This window comes from Typopeltis vanoorti, chromosome 10 (assembly GCF_054136105.1).
Source record: "Typopeltis vanoorti isolate ZY-2024b chromosome 10, IOZ_Tvanoo_1.0, whole genome shotgun sequence".
Classification (NCBI taxonomy): domain Eukaryota; kingdom Metazoa; phylum Arthropoda; class Arachnida; order Uropygi; family Thelyphonidae; genus Typopeltis; species Typopeltis vanoorti.
Window position 1 is genome coordinate 15,699,274 of NC_143558.1, and position 20,932 is coordinate 15,720,205.

The following is a 20,932-nucleotide window of genomic DNA, read 5'->3' on the forward strand; positions in this document are numbered from 1 at the left end:
TAAAAATCCCTTATTGTTTTTCAGCCAGTAAGCGAAACTAAGATCGAAAACTACGATCTGAATGTTTCATGCCAATGAACTGTCGGCGGATCCAAGCGTAAGTGACCACTTGGTAGTGCCACACCACGGCAACTCGTTGCAAAGGTGGAGCAAGATCCCTCACTGTTCTTGATATTTTCTCATAATGTAAAAACACACAGCTCTTAGGAGATGTAGTACTGTTTTACAATATGAGGAGAGGTCACAACCCAGACCGGTTTCAACCTTTTTTGAGGTCTCATCAGTGAGTAGCTAGACCTAGAATATCAGAGTTTAAGTGAAAAGAACTTACATACTTTTGCTATACAATTGCCAGACTTATCAACCTCACCAGAAAAAAATAGCCGTTTGGCTTTTCATCTTAATTATGTAACTAATTCAGTTTATTTTATAAATTCCTTCTTATTACTTTTATTCCTTCCAAATTTTTAGGAAAGCAACTAACCTGTTACAGCAAGATTCTTCTTATTTGATGTATCCTGGCCAGGAAGGTTATGAAGATCCCCTATGCTCCTACTTGCACTTAATCCTTTTCTATAACCAACCTACATGAAAACAGAAGAATAACTTGAGTGTATAATACTTGCTGTATATGTTGTAACTCTTAGCTCTGTGAGGATAGTAACTAACAGCTATGGTCTATAGGACATTTAGTACTGCGGGTAGGTAAGAGTTAAATAATCTTGAAATCCTACTCTAAAGGCCAAATGTGAAACATGAAATTTCCAAGTCATTTCACACCTCAAATAAATAGGGTGGTGGTCTCACATTGGATAATGAAATCTATCAATAAAATATCAATATATCTGCACTAAAAGTTATAGCTTTTTTATCATTATCAGTTAAATTAATAATAAATTAATAATTAGTTTTTTTTGGATGTGACTCAGATGGTTACACTTGAACTAGGGGGTGGGGGGGGATTACAGTTGCTTGCATCAATAGCACCTTCAGCTGCACATACCCTGGGTGGTGCTAAATAAACAACAGCAATACTAGGTGCCAAACTGCCACTTCATGGACTCCTGGCAATCAAGAGCAGGACATATTGAAAATGCAAAACTGGCATGATCACCACCATGAGACATTGGGATCAAAATCTACGACAGTTCACATAGGTTCAACAGTACAAGTATTACAGTTAAATATGGAAAGTTAAAGCTATAGCAAGTGCCAAGTTTTTGGAAAACTGTATCTGAAAGAGAGCATTGATACAGTCGTCATACAAGAAATGTGTATTGAAGACTTGTTGAATGCCAGCAAAAGATGTATTATCCCAAGATACACTATGGCAGGGATAATACCTCTCTCACACAAACTAGAACAAATTCACGGTATATCAACAATAACTATCCTTCTCCCCTGGAGTCTTAATACCCTTATACAACCACTCTGCAATATATGTGGGTGATTTTAATAGTCATCACACGCTATACAGTGGGCCCTGGTATATTAGGCAGGTATTAATAATCTGCAACTTGCTTTTGATGCCAAACTAGGCACCTTTCACTCTGAATGGTGGATTACGTGGAATACTGACACCAAACTTGATTTATGCTTTGTGACTACTGACAGCAAACTGGTGACAATCCCTATATTCAGTATACCTCCAGCTATTTTCTTATCAACTGCCTCATCACAATTACTCCCTAATATTGTCAAAATGCAACACTACTCAATCATCCTCTAGGTAGGCCTGAAAATCCCACTAACATGGTCAATGCCCATCCCAAGATGGAACTATTGCAAGGCAAATTGGAGCATCTTTGAGAGGATACTCAATAAAATTGTACAGTTCATTAAAGCCCTGCTGAACAACTATGCAAGATTTGCGGGAGTAGTCTTTTCTGCAGTTTGACATTATATCATAAAAGGATACAAATAGGAATATATTTCCTGTTGGAACACAGATACATGAAGAGAGTATGAAAAATTTCAAACCAACCACTCGCAAGACATTGCTGGGGAACTTCTTGAAAGCCTGAACACAACAAGAATTGAAAGATGGCAGTCAACCATACAGGACATAGACTTCAGACACTCCAGCTGTAGAGCCTGGACACTACTATGAAAACTAGGTGCTTCAACTCTGAACACCAAAAAAAGCCAAATACACCCTAATCAAATACATAAAATTAATCTCTCCAGAATGTCTGCAGTCAAGAAAACTATAGTTAAAATGGAACTGGATCAAGCAAAGCATGAAGCCATGCAGTCAGAATTTTCTCACCCTTTCACCAAAACTGATAAAGCAATTCAAGTTAATAGGAGTAGAAAAGCTGCTGGTTCATATGGCATGTTTCCAGAATTTGCTAAGAATATGGGGCAAGTAGCTAGAGAATGGCTCTGCCATTTCTATTCAAATACCATTGCTAGTAGTAAACTACCAAATGTATTTAAACATTCTAAGATAATAGCCTTATTGATGCCTGGCAAGAGTGAGGACAAGCCTAAAAATTACCACCCAATATCATTGCTTAGCATCTTCTATAAGATCTTAGAAAGACTTGTTTGTTTGTAACCATATAAGTCCAGTAACTGAAAAATGTTTAGACAAGGAACTGTGTAGACAATACATACAGAAGCAGGCTTTCAAAAATGCTTGAAAACATTTATAGCATTTACAGAATTCACAGCTAAATACAACACTATATGAAGGCAGGGCATGCTCCTTAAGTTGCTTTGTATAATACCATGCAAAAAAGTTGTGCTATTTTCTTATCAAATGCCTCATCACTCACACCTTCCGGGTTTTCACAAACGATGCTGTAAGCCAGTCATAAAGATTAAACAATGGTCTATCCCAAGACTGTTCTAGCCTCACTGCTCTTCAATGTGTACATTAGTGATTTGCCCTCTACTGTCTCCAGGAACAACCTGGAGGTAATAGACAACCTGGCAATAGCAACTCACAATCAATGACTAAAAGTAACGAAGGATATATTAACAATACTTCTAGCTATGCTAAGTACTTATTTTAGGAACTGGAGATTACGGCCAAACCTAAACAAAACAAAGGTGTTTAGTTTTCACATCTGTCATAAAGGCCCATGAGAAACTCAAAATTGAGATGAACGGTCAAATACTAAAGTACAACCCAATGCTTAAATATCTGGAGATCACACTGGACAGGACTCTGACATTGCATCAGCATCTCACAACACTTGCTGCTAAACTGGCATCCTGCAACATCATTCAGAAATTTACCAGAATACCATGGAGAGCCCATGCACAGGTGCTCTGTTTGGTCATGTCCCTGCCAAATATTGTGCACCTATGTGGCTGAACAGCGTGCGCACACGTACACACACACTAAGGTCAATACCCAACACAACACCAGCATGAGAACTGTGGCAGGAACAATCAAACCAACCCCACTACACTAGCTCCCACTTTTGAGCAATATTGTACTATCACACCTATACAGGAAGCACTTCCTTCAAAGAGAATATACAAAAATTATGAACAATCTCCAACTCCCAATCCACACTGATTTGGAAGCGGCAGGATGTGACAGACTTAGATCTCGACATCTCTACTTGAAAACTGCAGAATAGCTGATCAGCAAGGGATTTAATATTGCCAATGCTTGGAAAGAAGAGTGGAACAATATGTCAACCCTGTTCGACAAAGAAGTTATAAAGGATCCAACTAGCTCAACATCATCTGGCTTTGATCTCCCTCGTCACTCCTGGTGAACACTTAACCATCTTAGAACTAAACAAGGCAGGAGTGCTTACACTCCTGGAGCATCAATTTGACTCTAGCTTGCAACCGTGAAGCATCAGTTCTGACTCACATTATGTATGAATGCAGCTTACGAGCCTTACTTGGCATCCCATCAGACCTAGTGAGCATATCATCAAAGGCAGTTAAGTGGCTGATGAATTTGGACATAAATTTATAATACAAATAATGACTTACTTTATGTAATGGTTTATTCATATTTTATATATTCTGCTCTTTAAGTTTTTTTTTTAATTTTAATAAAATCAGCTCAGTACCCACACGATAAATAAAATAACTCTTGAACTAGTAATAAGCATTTTTGGTAGGGCAGAGGTTTTTTTTTTTTTTTTTTTTTTTTTTTAAATAAAAAGCTTGCTGCTTATTCATCAAAAAAGCACTACAATAGCAAGTGAAATGTAAAAGTGCAATATAACTCCACTCACCAAAAGGTAAAGACTTAAGTGGAAACAATTTCTACATTCTTCAATATTACATCAAGAGAAATATTTTGTTATTGATACAATAGAGTAAGTTAGTGCATAAACAGTATGCAATGAATTACTGAATTTATAGAAATTTATGAAGTCATTCGTTTTGTCAATGTCATTCGTTATATGAATAAATTTTGTACTACAATTTTCAGCATCAAAATTATCTTCTGAGTGACCTCTGAACTTAAACTTTCTATCCAAGATCCTTAGCCTTTTCAGTTTTTCCAAGAATAATCCCAATAATATAAAATGCTATTTGAAATCTCATCATGTCAAAGTGCATGATGACTTAAACTTACTAACAATGATTTCATAGCCATTAATCATTTGCCCATACTTCCAGCCTATTTAAATCATTGCATAATACTGTATATCAATAGATCCCTAATTACCATTACTATTTTGGCGTTATTAACAAACAATTGAACCTCCTGTCAGGTGCTTCTCAACATCATTAAGGTAGAGACTGGACAACAGTGGACTGAGAATGATTCTTGGGATATGCCACCAGCTACCTTAATTAGTCTGTTACACTCCCACCACTTATATTCCACTTTCTGATATTCATCATCACCCTCTTATCCAAGCCAAAAGACTATATTTCAATTCCATATCCTATAATTAACGTAACAGCCCTTCATGTGGTATCCATTTCTTTTATCCAACTGAGTTGTAACATTATTATAAAATACGAGCAAATTATTCAGACATGATCTGTTCTATTTCTTGCAAAGCATAGTTCATCTATCAACCCATTGCTGTATGAAAGTTTTCACCAACTTCTCTAACATCTTCACCATCATTTCAAGAGATACTGACAGGTCAGTTAGATATATCACTTTTTTCCCACTACAAAGGGACTAGCAACACATTCATCCCATTCCTGTGGGATCTTTTTTTCAGCTAAGATTCAATTATACAATCATGTTAACAGCCTAACCAGTTCAGCTGAACATTCCTTTAGCACATGTGCTGATATCACATCTACCCTTTTTGTTAAATTTTTATCAGGTTATGCACCAGCTCTAGAATCTACCTCCCCCTATGCACCTCTAACTGTGTGTGTGGAGTGCTCATCCATGTTTGTGTAGTGGCAGTAGTGTGGAGCACACTGCTGCCACTATATTGGATGAACAAAATTGTAGAGTATACAACATTGACAGATGCTAGTGAAGTGAGTGCTCATTATCTGAACAATTACATCTGCTTCACACATAAGCATTACTACACTGGTGTCCAAAACCTAAGGACAAACACTATTTCTGAAGATTACAACCACAAATTCAGATGAATCAGCTTGTGGCAACAATTTCAATAGAAAACAGGTATGCACATTCACATTTTCTAATTATGTGCAAAGGGGGCAGTCAGCTAGTGTGGAGTACATTGAAGGAAACTCTTTTCATGAACAAATAAAGTTGCAAACTTGGATGTCTTGCAGTGTCTCAAAGATATCGCTAGAAGATTTCATGCAGGGAAGAATTACTGGAAAGCTTGAAGAAGGCTGAAGAATTACATACTGCCAAAGAATTTGGAATCTCACATGGCATTGTATCCAGCCTCTGGACAGCATTTCAAACCAATGGAATGAGTTCCAGACATTTGCTAAGAGGTTGCCCTTGCTCTACAACATAGTATGAAGACAGATTTTTGGTTATAACAGCAAAACATAATTGAAGCGCCACGGCAGGTCAGCTTGCATGTTGGCTCCATTCAAGGCATATGTGGATATCTCGACATACTGTGGCAAGATGTCTGCAACAAGTAGGCTTATATACCCAAAGGCCTGTAGTCTGCATCCCTTTATCCACAGCTCATGGTAAAGCATGTTCTCAGTGGTGAACAAGACAACAAAAGGCTAATGTACTCTTTACAGATGAGTCGTTTTACCTCAGATTCTAGATGGCACTTGATCTGGTGTGAAAGTGGTACTGCTTACGTTATGAGAATGTTCTTGAAAGAGATAGATACAGCGGTGCTGGGGTCATGGTGTGGGGAGGCATTATGCTAATGGATGCACCAAGCTACAAGTACTGGAAAAAGGGACTATGACTGGTGAAGGATATTGCAATGAAGTTCTTCAACGTAATATTGTATTGATACTAAATAAGAAAAACCAACACATTTCACTAACTTAGCTGTTTGGCTTCTTCAGGGTGAATAAAAGAGATACAAAACAACTTAAACTGTTCATGAAAGAATGAACCGAATACAATTGTATTTTTTTTTATAAATACAGAATAAGGCATACATAAATGCATGGAGCGTGTATGATGTCAACTGTTGTTATGCAAGAACGTTCTGTAATTAGCAGCAAAATTTAACTCTGGCATGCTTAATGATCTTATGAGGGGTCTTCCAAATATCAGCTAGAATTAATTCTTGGTTTCTATTGAGGTTGTAATGTTCCCTGGTGTTGCAGATGAAGAATTCATTTTTATGGATGACAATGGCACACCATATCATACACTAGAAGTGGAGATACTTCTGGAGACTGATGATCTTAATCAAATCAAGTGGCCAGCACCCTCCGAGACCTCAACCCCATAGAACATGTTTGGGATGCAATAGGGAGATGCATTGCTGCATCTCCCTATTCCTTCCAAAATTCCCCTCCAGAAAACAAACAAAGCTTTATCCTTGCTCTGAAGGAGGAGTGGATCAATTTGCTTCAAGAACCTCCTGAATCACTTGGTGCTAAGCATGGTACGACATTGTGAGAGCTGCATTGCAGTTTGAGGTGGACATATTCCATACTGAAATGTCTCTCCACATGATTTTCTATAAGCAATGTGCATTAACTCTTTTAACTATTTGTTTGCCAAGAACTTACTGTGATTTAATTTGTATGAAATTTATAACACATTTTTTATGTAATATAACTTATTATGCTGGCAATAAATTTGTGTCCACATTTGGCTGTAGTTATGAAACTTTTTTCATATACAGGTAAAGATGCAGTTCGTCCTTAGCTTTTGGACACCAGTGTATCTGCATTCTTCCACTTATCCTGCATAACCACATTCTTTTCATACTCTGATTTTGCTTTGCTTACAATACTCGTAACTTTTCTGGCCTGTATTTTTATATAATTCATGAGTCCTCTCATCCTTATTCTTATGATACTTCTTCCACATCATCTTGTAGATCTCTCTACCACATCAATTAAGCAGGCTTTTCATAGCTTCCTACATATTGCTATTTTTCTTCTTATTCAAGAAAAACACACTCAACTGAGAGTCAGCTGTTTTTGCCATTTGTCAAATGCAAGTTTTGTCATTTGATTGTGTTATCAAATGTTTCACATAAGTTTAGGAGAGAGATATGATAGTTGTTACATTATTATTATTGAATTAAACTTGCCAAGAAATTATATATATTCTTAAGACTATTACACTTTTTTTATAATCTTTGTCAAGTAGCTTTATTTTATCCTCCTACATGTTTCGTCAATCCTTTTCTATTGGCATCCTCAGGGAATACAAACTAGTAAGCTAAAATGAAGGTTACAGACTAGGTTATAACTGATAATTCTAATTCATACAAAATATTGGTATTGTGCATGACAATGTGCGTGTCTCGTTAACGTGATTTATTTGTTATGGTTCATTACGTAATTGTTATGAAAGTTCATTTCTTTGATGTTTAATGATCTGATAAAAGTTTTCCAAATTTCTGGTAAAATTAGACCTTGATTCTTGTTTAGGTTTTCAGTTTTACGGGCGACTGTAGCTGCTTCTTTAAAGGTTCTTGAATGGTAGTTATCTTCTATGTATGGCATAAGGCTCTTATCCCACTCAATATGATGGTTAGTAGAGGCAAAGTGGCATGAAAGGCCTGAAATGTCTTGTCTGTTATTTCTGACATATCCTATGTGTTCTTTCTTTCTCGTTTCAAAGCTTCTAGAGGTCTGACCTACGTAACTAATACCACATGAACAAGGTATATTATATACTCCAGAGTACTTGTAGAATGGGTGAGGATATTTCGGTGATCTTAAAAATTTCATGGAAGATCTAGAGAAAAAAATCTTAACCCAGATCATTCCAAAACCGAAAATTTGGTACAGATATGTAGATGACATCCTTATCATTTAGGATCATACGAAAGAAGAACTAATGAATTACCTCAACCAAATCAATAGTTTCCACAATACCATCAAATTCACATTAGAAATGGAAAAAGATAAAAAAACTGCCATTCCTTGACATTTTAATAAAGAAACAATCCAATAATAGTATCAACCTATCTACAAATACTGGACGTTACCTCCATTTCAACTCAGCTCATCACATAGCTCAGAAACTTAGCATTATCCATAGTCTCAAGAAAAGAGCTATACAGTATACGACAGACAAGGATGACCTACTAACGGAATTAACCACAATATCCAGAGAACTTTCTTTAAATGGTTACCCAAAAAAGACTCTATAACAAGATTCTCTTTACTGATATACCACATCAACAACGTGATGACGTCCAATACATCAGTACAATTACGATTCCTTTTGTCAGCAACCTTTCAAAAAAATTAGCTAACCTTTTAAAACCGCATAAGATCAGAGTGGCATTCAAACCAATCAACACTATTCGGAAATTTTTAAGATCACCGAAAGATCCTCACTCATTCTACAAGTACTCTGGAGTATATAATATACCTTGCTCATGTGGTATTAGTTACGTAGGTCAGACCTCTAGAAGCTTTGAAACGAGAAAGAAAGAACACATAGGATATGTCAGAAATAACAGACAAGACATTTCAGGCCTTTCATGCCACTTTGCCTCTACTAACCATCATATTGAGTGGGATAAGAGCCTTATGTCATACATAGAAGATAACTACCATTCAAGAACCTTTAAAGAAGCAGCTACAGTCGCCCGTAAAACTGAAAACCTAAACAAGAATCAAGGTCTAATTTTACCAGAAATTTGGAAAACTTTTATCAGATCATTAAACATCAAAGAAATGAACTTTCATAACAATTACGTAATGAACCATAACGAATAAATCACGTTAACGAGACACGCACATTGTCACGTACAATACCAATTTTTTGTATGAATTAGAATTATCAGTTATAACCTAGTCTGTAACCTTCATTTTAGCTTACTAATTTGTATTCCCTGAGGATGCCAATAGAAAAGGATTGGCAAAACATGTAGGAGGATAAAATAAAGCTACTTGACAAAGATTATAAAAAAAGTGTAATAATCTTATGAATAATTGTCAAGAAAAAATTCAACACAATATATATATATTCTTGTTTAATCCATTATCCAAGTGTAAGCAAACAAAGTTTGCATCCATGAAGCACCTTCAACGACTAGACAACTTGTACATGGAAGCTAATGACTTCCATGCCTTATGAATCTGTTTCCCTGACAGATACATATTCCTTCCCATGAATAATTCCAAAATCCAGTCTTAATAAACCTTCCAAAACTTCAACTATCATACATACTACTACTCTGCAAAGCTTCTTCAGTGATGGTATAATCATAATTTCTTACAACTTTGGACAATAATAATATAAACTCTTATTAAGAAAGATTTTGGTACTCCTGTTCTGCTAATGTTATTAGCAAAACAGGAGTACCAAAATTATTAAACTTTCAGACACCTTAATATTTCAAGCACACTTCATGCTTTCCAAATCTATTCTCTATCTTTGACATCATGTGTCAAATATTTTTTCATCTATATGATATACCCACAAAATGGAACTCAACAGTTCAACAATTTCTCTATTAGTCACCTTCCTATAAATGACATACACCAAAGTTATTCATTTCTGTGATTTGTTTTTGTCTTTTTTTTTTTACTAATTTTCATATACAGATTTCTCTTTGTCTGTCATTCTTTTTACTCCACCTAACATGAATAATGTATCCATGATGTGTCATTTCTAAGAACCAACTTAGTTTTCATAAAAGTATATTCTTATGTAAAAGATACTTATGAACAAATAAATAAAAAAAAATTCATAGTTATGTATATGGCATCTACAGTTTACCTAAAAATCTTTAGAAACATGAATTGCAGAACTGACACCTTTATTTTTAAACTTAGTCTGCTGCTATTAACATCAAAAATATATTTAAATGTATTTTCACTGACATCCCACTTCAAATGTACTTACTGTTTCAAGCTTTCTTCGGGCTTCACTTAAGGCTTTATTTAATTCTTCTCTTTTCCTTGTTGGTGTTGAACTCTTCAAAGGGGGGAGGGGGAAAACTATTAATGCATTTAACTGAAATTTTGAAATTATTTAATGTCAACTTTTAAAAATTCAAGGTCACAAACTTATGCATTTTTTAAAAATTTATTCTTATCGTAATAAATGGATTAAGGATTGGTATACTGCAATGGGTTCATCAATGGCACATGAACTATAAATTCTGACTCTGGAATTAAACGTTAGCTTTTAACTAGTGGATAAACTTAAACAAAGGCACATCACTTCTTCCAATACTTTTAAAGCCATATTACAGTGTTCCTATTATCAAAAACACAAAAAAGAGGTGGAAGGTATAAAAAAATTCATTGCAACTTAACGATCAAGCACTTAAAGCTAGTTAAAGATAATTTGCTTTGTAGTAAAAATGTAGTATTAATCATAAAACCAAAGGGAAAAGAAGGCAGCTCTAACAAAAATTTGGTGCATATTCACACATAGGCTAGAGTGTCAGTCTGATTCTGCTATGTCCAACCTGAAATGGAATGACTTAGCTTCATTTTGTCCTAAATACAGTAATCTAGTATTTATCTCGACCACATTAGTAAGGCAATTTGTTGTATCAGAAGTGACATGCAAGGGTCAGTTAACCAATAGCTTGCTATAATCACAATTTCAGCATCATATGATAATACAAAATATTAATATCAATAAAGAATTCTTAATCTAGTTATTAAACTAAACATAGCAAAGTCGTCTCCTTCTAACCTGGCAAAAGAAAATTAGGAGTTTTTCTGCCAAAGCTCCTAATCCTTCTATGCTACAGTAGGTGATTGATAGAGTGAATTTCCGGAGATTAGTGACATATTTTGTTATAAAGTAAGGTTTGCTAAAGTCAGTGCTTTTTTTTTTTTGAAAAAAAAGGTGCTGGAACTCTTGTTAAGCTTTTTATTAAAGAAAATAATATTCAAATCTTAATTTAAATGAAATATAAAGCAGCTGTTGCTGTCACAGAGTCGCATAAATGAATTAAATAGTAATTGGAAATCTTTTTCATTTTCAAACTGGGGTCAGGCTTTTACACTATATATAAAAAAAAAAAAAAAAAAAAAAAAAAAATGCTAAAAGGATATGAAAATAATGACGTTAAATTTATGTCAATTCAATAAAGATTTTTTAGATAAATAAGTGTTTTACCAAAAATCTTTCGCATGTTGTCAATCACATGTCCATACACCCACAAACATAGATGCTAATGGTGTGCACATGCATGTTACCAGCCATTGCCTGGTAACATGCATGGGCACGTGTTATGTACGCGTGAACATTATTTCAAAATTTACTTTTGAAAAATTAAAAAAAAAAAAAAAAAAAACTAAAAAAAAAAACTAAAAAAAATAGGTGCCAGAACGCCATTCTGGTGCATTACGCCAGAAAACCGCAGTGGCTAAAGTGCATCTAGGGTAAAAATTCTACTCCCCGAAACAATTCATTCCTATGAAACAAAAGAAATCACATGAAATTAAAAAAATAAAATAAAATAAAAATCACAAAAAAACGTAACAAAGGGAAACACCAAAAATAAAAGAAATCATTACAAGGAACAAAAAAGAAATTATGAAAAACATAACAAATGAAATCGCAATTTAATTTAATTCATAAAAATTCAGCTTGAATTAGCAAAGTTCGGCCATAGTCCAAAACCTTTGGTTCAGAAAGACCTTAAAATTAATAAATAACAAAAGATTATCACTCAGATAAATTATATATTCCTCGAAATATTGATGTATTTTTATTATTATTATTATTACATGACACCTCCAGGGAGTCCAAAGACTCATCGAGGGAGGGCACCTACTCCATTTTTACATTTCAAAATGTTACATTAATTTATATTGATGTCACTTACTTGAAATCTTCATTATAAACTAAATATGCGTGACGTGTAACATTAAAATTAAAAATAACCGGAAAACTTCAGTAGTCAGTCAGCTTTGTTTGTTTGTTATATTCCATTGAGTCGTTTTTGACTCCTGGTGATTTTATGAACATACACTCTCCATTTAGATCTATCCCTGGCCATATCTTTCAGAATTTCTAGTCACATTCCAGTTGCTTCTTTAACTCCATCTGCCTATCTAATTCTTGGTCTTCCTCTTCTCCTGCTTCCATCAACTTTAGCAAGCATCATCATCTTCTCAGGACTGTCATTTGCTTGCATAATATGCCCAAAGTATGACAATTTTTGCTTGATCATTGCTTCAAGGGAGCAATCTGGCTTTATTCTGTCAGTCAGCTTAGTCACCTCTAATTGCAAAGAGTAAGAGAATAGAAGTGATGAACATTACTCAGCCTGAGGGAAAGGGAAAAGTGATAGACTGGTGTCAATGTCAGCTTCCTGATTTGGAAAAAGACCCAATGATGAACAGGTGGCATAAATTGATACTGTTCTCTTAGAACCTATATTAAAAGAAATATTGTACAATAATTCTTAAATACAGTATTTCTTTAATTCGAAGTCTAAGTAAATGTCATAAAATTTGTTTGGGTGGCAGCTTATTTTGTCTTTGAAAGACTGTTTAGAAATTAAAAATTTCTAAATTTCTGATTTAGAATTTGAGTTTTTGAGTTACATTTTTTTATTTTAATTGTAAAATCTAACATTTTTTACAGTTGGCACATATTTGCAGTAGTTCATTATGAAGATTTTAGGTAAGTAACATAGTGGCAACCATCACAGTGCATCTACTGTATATTTAATAAATAGTTCTCTTCAGGTTCTAAACTTTTGACATGCAAGTATTTGTCCATTACAAGCATAGCATTTGAAGTAAATTTTTGTGAAATTTTATTTATTTTAATCTCAGTAGCCTTTAGATATGGCTATAGATATAGTTTTCATATCTATAGCCATATCTAAAGCTGTCTGTTATATGGTTTTCATATAACAGACAGCAAAACTGTTACAAATATAAATGCTTTATATTTGGTTTTAAAAAGGTATAAGCACTGATCCTTTCTTTTAGTGTTACACAGTGATCAGCATTCATTTTTGAAAATATGGATTCTACAACCGTGTTAGAATAATTCTTTTTATTATCCCAACGTTTCGATCTTCATATCAAGATCATCTCACAAGGAAGCTTGTGAGATCATTATCAACCACCCCAATCTAAACAATAATCATGGTCTAAAAATCACATACATATGGAAGGCATATATTCATCCTACGAATCCTTCCTCTCTAAGAACAACTATAAACAGGACTCTAGAAAATCCAGGATCCTAAATCCATAATAACAACTTCAATACTGAAAAATAGAACATCACTGTTAAAATCTATAAGGAAGTTTATTCATGTTGTAATTTATAAATAATTTTTTTTTTTTAATCAAAAATAACAATTGTAATAATGGAAATAGGACATCACTGTTACTGGAAGGAAAACCATCTGTAAGCAAGAATATTTATTCATGTAACCAAAAATTAAATTAGCTTGATGTAATAATAATATTTTTCCCCCCCACTAGAGGCCATGCCAATAAGAAGCATGTGATCAAATCTTTGTTTCTCTAGCTTACAGTTTGAAATGTAACGCAGCTTGTCTTGTATATTTATGTATGCTCCAGATGATGATCTTGATATGAAGATCGAAACGTCAGGATAATAAAAAGAGTTATTCTAACACAGTTGTAGAATCCATAATTTCAAAAATGAATGTGTAAGGATTGAAAACCATGAACTGCATTTTCAATGGAGACTTTATAGCAAAAGTAAAATATTTCAGCTATATAGCACAATTTTTGGTGAAGACTATTACTAAATTTTGGAAATAGATAATAGAATAAGTAATAAACCTGCATGGTTTAATTATTTATAAATATAAATGGAGAGCATGGAAAACAGGATTCATGAGACAGACCCTTGATTAAGCCATATGAATATTTGTTCCATCACTCACCAGAAAATTCGGTTTATATTCACTGGAAGGCTTACTTGCTCTAATACAGTAAAGACCAATATAAGTGCAAGTGGAAGATCCATATAAATACATATCATGAAGAAAAGAAAGTTTCTTATAATTAGAAAGGTAAAATTTAATTCATAAAAATTCAGCTTGAATTAGCAAAGTTCGGCCATAGTCCAAAACCTTTGGTTCAGAAAGACCTTAAAATTAATAAATAACAAAAGATTATCACTCAGATAAATTATATATTCCTCAAAATATTGATATATTTTTATTATTATTATTATTACATGACACCTCCAGGGAGTCCAAAGACTCATCGAGGGAGGGCACCTACTCCACAACTCTCAGTCTCCACCACTCCATCCACCAAGTACAACAAACCACAAATACTTTCATCATCTGCACAAACAGTATCTGCCACTGACCATCACCGTTAGTATTTTCACAGACAATTACAAACATCCATGCCCACGGTAGGATTCGAACCTGCAGCCTTTTGGCTGGAGAGCAGATATGCTAACCATTCAGCCAACCAAGGCCACTATGTTTAAATCAAGAACAGAATATGAAAGCAGAATTTCTTGATGAATATGTACAGGATTTGGCCAGAATGAATCAATGAAATACAATATTTTTTTATTCCACACAAAATTAAAATGAAGGGCTGTTATATGGAAGAAAAAACACTCGAGAGAATTTTAAAAAAAATTAGAAGGAAAAGATATGAGAAGAAATTTTAATTATCAAAACTGTAAGGTGGGAACAGGGTGGGGGAATATCATCAGCAGATTAAAATGATAATTTTAAAGTTAAATTATTAATAAAACAGCAATATATGTCAATTCGATACACTGAAACAGATTAGTATTATTAGTTAACATCACAAATACCCGAGTCAGATTATTTCATATCTAGAGTTTCTATGGAGTTTCTGCCTCATTATAAGGAAGAGCTTGAATTCTTTATAAGCAACACACTTATCAACTGATAATCCTTAATATGATTAATTTTTCAAACTTTCATTCTAATGCACTACTGTAATAGGCATTACTGACAGATATCATCAGTAAAAACTATAACAGAAATGAATCATGTGCACTATTACACCAGATATTATATACACTATCATCATCATCACCACTACCTATTCAGTGGACAACATCAGATGCCATATGGTCACTCCATAGCAGTCCTTCCTCATCAGGTGGTGTTGTTGTATGCTTTTCTGAAGATTCAGACACCCCATTCATCCATCTCATTGAGGGTCTAACCTTTCCTCTTTTTCCAGGCACTTGACTTTCTATTACTGTTTAGAAAAGTCCTCCTTCCATCCTCTCAATGCTTTCTTCTGTTAGTATATTTAAGGAGTCATAAAGTTAAACTGACTCTTTCTAGAACCCATCTACTTTTCTCTGCCTTTCAGTATATATCCTCAACAGCCTTCTGTAAGACCACATCTCAAAAGCAGCTACTCTTTGCCTATCAGACTTCTTTAGTTTCTAATTCTCACATTCATAAGCTGCTGCCTGGAAAAAGCTACATCCAGAATCCTCAACTTTGTTCCTGTGAAGACAGATAGATACATTTCCCCAGATTTTAGACAAGTCTCTGACTATTGTTTTAGCCATTCTCCACATTAATAATGGATCCCAGGTACTCTAACTTGCTGACTTCCTCAATTCTTTCTCCATTAAGCTACACTTGTTTCTCAGGAGTTCGCTGTCTGCATTTCCTTTGAGAGCCATAATGTTTGTCTTCCCAGGGTTTTGAGCTTGAAGTCCTCTATTCTTACTGATCTCATTAAGTTTGTCAAGGATTTGTACTAATTCTTCCTTGTCATTTGTCATTACAAAGGAATACTGTATTATCAGGTTACCTCAGATTACTATATAGTATATACTAATTGGAAAGAGGTCAACAGACACCACAATGTGAGAAACAAATAACCATGGTGTCCCACCTTAATAAGATGTCGGACCTCCTTTTGCTGCAATGACTGCAGCAATCCTATGAGGGTATACTTTCCACAAGTGTTCAATAGGATTGAAATGAGAACTCTGTGGAGGCCAGTCAAGTGTGATGACATTCATGTTCACAAACCACACAGTTACAGCAGCAGCCTTATGACACAGTGAATCATTTTGCTGAAAGAGACAAATAGTCAGTTCCATAGAAACACCACAAAGTAGGAAGCATTACATTGTTCAGAATGTTCAGATACCTCTCAGAGTTCAATGTTCATGGCACCACAAACAGAGGACCAAGGTAAAACCAGGACCATACTTTCACACTGCGACCTCCAAATTTCATAGTTGGGGTTACATCTCTTGCACTCTGGTAAGACACATTCACCAGGCATCTGCCACACTCACACCTGTCCATCTGCTCAGTAGAGGGTATAGTGCGATACCCTCTGCATAACAGCTTTCCAAGCTTCCACATCCCACTGTACATGCTCTTTGCACCACTGAAAATGATGCTACATGTTGGTTTGGGTAATGCAAGGCTTAAATATTGTGGTCCTACCATGGAAACACATGTTGTGAGTCTAGGTTTAAATGTTTTGTGCAGATACATGTTCCAGTTGATGCCCAGAACTCTGTATTCAACATGTTGGCAGATAAATGATGATTTTGTACATATCCTTCATAGCACACTATGGTCACATTCATCCACTGAGGGTAGCACTTACAGTTGACTCCCTGTGCTTCCATCTCAGTATGGTATCACTAATTGTTAACCCAATTCGTTCAGCAATTTGATGAACAGATAGGACGGCAACATGGCATTCTATCACATTAACATATTAACATTTCTATCACAACGCCTCTTTCAAACTCCATCAGTTCCCTTCTCGCAGCCATTTCACCCGAACAGTTTCACTGACTTGGGAGAATCAAATTCCTCCAATTTATACAAGCTACAAACACAACATATTACAAGGCACGATGCACCTTGCCAATTGGGGTGTCCATTGACTTCTTTCCAAGCAGTGTACACTATATATACTACAAATGGAATACTATAATGGAAGTATATAATTAATAATAATTATATACAAGTATATATAAACTATGACCCCCCCCCTACTTTACCTATAACTTATGCAAACATTATGAAAGGTACTGGAACTATGATGAAGGGACACTAGTTAATACATAATTATCATCTAACATTTCCAAATTAATATTTTAAAAAAATTAATTGAAATAAAAGTACTTTCTCAAAAATTATATTAATTTGCATTAAAGGAATCATACCTGTGATGAAGGACGTGATTTGCTGGGAGTAATTCCACTAGGGGAAAAAACACCACAATGTAGTAAAGCAGTATTAAATAATCTTATCTAAGTAAAATATGTATTTTAAGACATAACTCATTCACATTAAAATCATACTGATTTTTTCCTAAAAGAAACAAATTGTTACCTTACCTTCAAATAAGTAATCCCCCCCCCTTCCCTAATATATTTCAGATGCCCTAGGGTCAAAGCCAGATAATTAGTAGGATACCTTCACATAGTCTATAAGGAATATGGAGAAGAACCAAATGGGATAATATCTTATCCTCACCTTCTCATGGTAAATTAATATCCAGTTGAATTTAGGACAAATGAAAATAACCTGGCAATTTGAAATTTAACCAAAATGGAATATAGTACTGTACTCAATATCAGCTATAACTATGATATATATATATATATATATATATATATATATATATACACACACACCCCAGACAGCAATCTATATTAAAAAAAATATTTAATTACAAAAAGTGAGAAATCTATAATTTTATAGGCAATGCTTCCAATCAACTAGCTAAACAAAAGTCATGGAAAGACTTTGGCAAGAACACAGAAAATAAATATCAAGAATCGGACAAAATATTCTGGAGGCTACTTATAATTATAATAATGGAATTAACTCATGTAAAATAGTCTTTATTAGTATGTCAGTTATTGTTTAATTAGCCTTTGTACTTGTACTAATGATGCCTGTGATACTGATACTCGGGCAAAAATTCTACTAATAAAGAATATTTTACGCGAGTTAATTCCGTTATTATAATTGTAAGTAATATGTCTACTCACGGTATTTCCTTACTAAAACTCATTCTGGAGGCAGTTGAAAAACCTCAGAAATGGAGGAAACAGTGCTGTAAAAGGAATTAGAGATTATAAAGGTGACATGAAAATTGAAGAAAAAGATATCCTTGATGTTGTAATAGATTTAACGGTATTGATATGAACACAGATGGATAAGAAAATAATTATTTATTAACTTAAAAGCTAATATTTCGCTGGTATTATATCCAACACAAAGTTTGTTACAAATGCAAGACAAAGTCTGTTACAAATGCAATTGTCTTGCATTTGTAACAAACTTTGTGATGTGTGCTCTGAAGATGCTGGATATAATACCAGCGAAATATTAGTTTTTAAGTTAATAAATAGTTATTTTCTTATCCATCTGTGTTCATGTTCATATCAATACCGTTAAATCTATTACAACATGTCTGACGAACACATAAGCTTATCCATGCGTTTATCCTTGATCCTTGATGTATGGAGTAATTACTTCGAAAAATTGTTAAATGAAATGAGCAGTGACAGTGCATTGGTAAAAAACACTAAACAGGCATGCAATCAAGAATACTTGAAGTATTCCTAATCAGAAATTCCATACTTGAAGTAGAAAAAGACATCAAAAGCCTAAAATATGGAAAGGCAGTTGGAGTAGATGATATTTGACCAGAAATGCTCAAGTATGGAAGTATAAAAGTCTTACATTGGCTGCACTGCATAGTTCAGAATAAAGGAACAAATTCCAGATGATTGGAGTAGAGCTCTAATAGTACCCATATATAAAAAGGGAAATAAAACTGAATGTGAGAATTACAAAGGTATTTCTCTACTGAGTGTTCCTGGTAAGATTTATGCAAGCATACTTGAGAAAAGGTTGAGAAGAATTGTGGAAGTGAAGCTTGGTGAAGAACAAGCTGGATCAGGCCAAATAGAGGCTGTCAGGATGGTGACCGAGGCTGTCACTCCACAACTGAAATTCTAGGACTCTGCAAATCTTGTTTACAAACATTCACTTATTTTTTTTTAAATTAATGAATCGAATATGACATTTGTTTGTTTTATAGCTATTTTTTAGAGTAGATTTTTTTTTTTTTTTTGAGTTAGTAGTTGCCATTGGTTTCCATCAAGCATGATATGTAAAATTTTATAGCAAGAGATTGGCCAGAGATTTTAGGCATAGGGTTTTAGCTTTTTGATTTTCCCATTCACTTTACCATACTCTGTATTCAAGATTTGAAGTTTTTGATATAGTTTTCCAACAACATATCTCTGTGATAAGACGTTCTAACTATATGCAGCTAATAAAACTAAATATAGAAACAGGCTAAATGCAGAAAATGATAAGATGCTACAAGTTATGTCCATCATACCAGACTTTGAAAAACTCTGCAGTTCAAAACAACTACTGCACTATAGTCATTAAAATGAACTTAAATTTTTTTTTAAATTTACAGAGCACTAAATTGTAAAATGATCAGTGTTTATTGATTTCTTCCTTTATTTTCATGTTTATTTTAAAGATTGAGTTGTGAGGGGCTCTGCAAAAAAATTCTGCTTGCTAGCTCCACTTTAGCAAGAAGTTCGGGAAACTCTGGCGTAGGGCTTCATATAATTCAAAAAATAGATGATCAAATTTGAATCTACTGTAGTGTAGCATCTTGGCATGGTTCCAATGAACTCTGTATCTAGTGTCGATGACATGAGAAGCAAGGCCTGAACCTTCAGAATTCAAAAATCTTATATAATCTTGATGTTCTTTGATTTTAATAGGACAGCCAGTCTGTCCAAAGTAACAAAGAAAAAGGTATTTGATAAACACCAGGCAAGAATAAAAGTGATAATGTATTTTTGATATGTGGTAAGAAAAATGACAACTTCCAGGCTGGTTTGAAGGTGGTGTAAAAATTATATCAATGGAGGGCCATTGCTATTTGTTCAGATGTTCCTTTAAGATAGGGTATGCTGATCCTTTTAAAACATCAGATTGCAATCTCTCAAAGAGGGATGCTAATTATCAAATATTTTCTGTATCAAGGTCTCATTGTATCCATTAAGTAATAGAGAAAGTTTTATTTTATTTAATTCTTCAACTCAAAAGTGGATTCAAATCTGATTGCCTATTTTTGAATTATGTGATGCCCTGCACCACTGCCGTAATCTTAAGACGACAGACTGGCCTATTTCTACGTTTTGGGAAGTGATTGCTGTTAATTGTGTATAATTATTTTTTTTTGTCATCGTCGTCATGTTTTTTAAGGATTTAGGCCTAGAGAATCTCTTTAGAGGACATCTTAGTTTTCTTTTTCCTAATGGTTTGTAATTTTTTGTTTTGGTAATCTTTCTTTTTTCTATTTCTTAATTTTTTTCTATAACTGATTCCTGGTTTAATTCTTTCATAATTTCTTCATTTCTTTTGTGATCAAATAGAGTATATTTTGC

The 20,932-nt window shown here is 34.2% G+C and overlaps 1 protein-coding gene across 2 annotated transcripts in view; it reads right to left on the minus strand.

Moving 5' to 3' along the window:
- Positions 1-20,932, minus strand: part of LOC150102187 (mitogen-activated protein kinase-binding protein 1-like) — a 344,972-nt gene that overhangs the window by 45,768 nt on the left and 278,272 nt on the right. The window contains exons 27-29 of one of the 2 annotated variants that reach the window (XM_090398639.1): positions 17,666-17,702; positions 10,400-10,471; positions 485-584 (exon numbers count right to left, since the gene is read on the minus strand). In XM_090398639.1, coding sequence (XP_090254765.1) covers positions 485-584; positions 10,400-10,471; positions 17,666-17,702 — 209 coding nt within the window. Of the gene's footprint in view, positions 1-484; positions 585-10,399; positions 10,511-17,665; positions 17,703-20,932 lie in introns of both variants that reach the window. The other variant, XM_090398638.1, reaches the window with a different exon arrangement.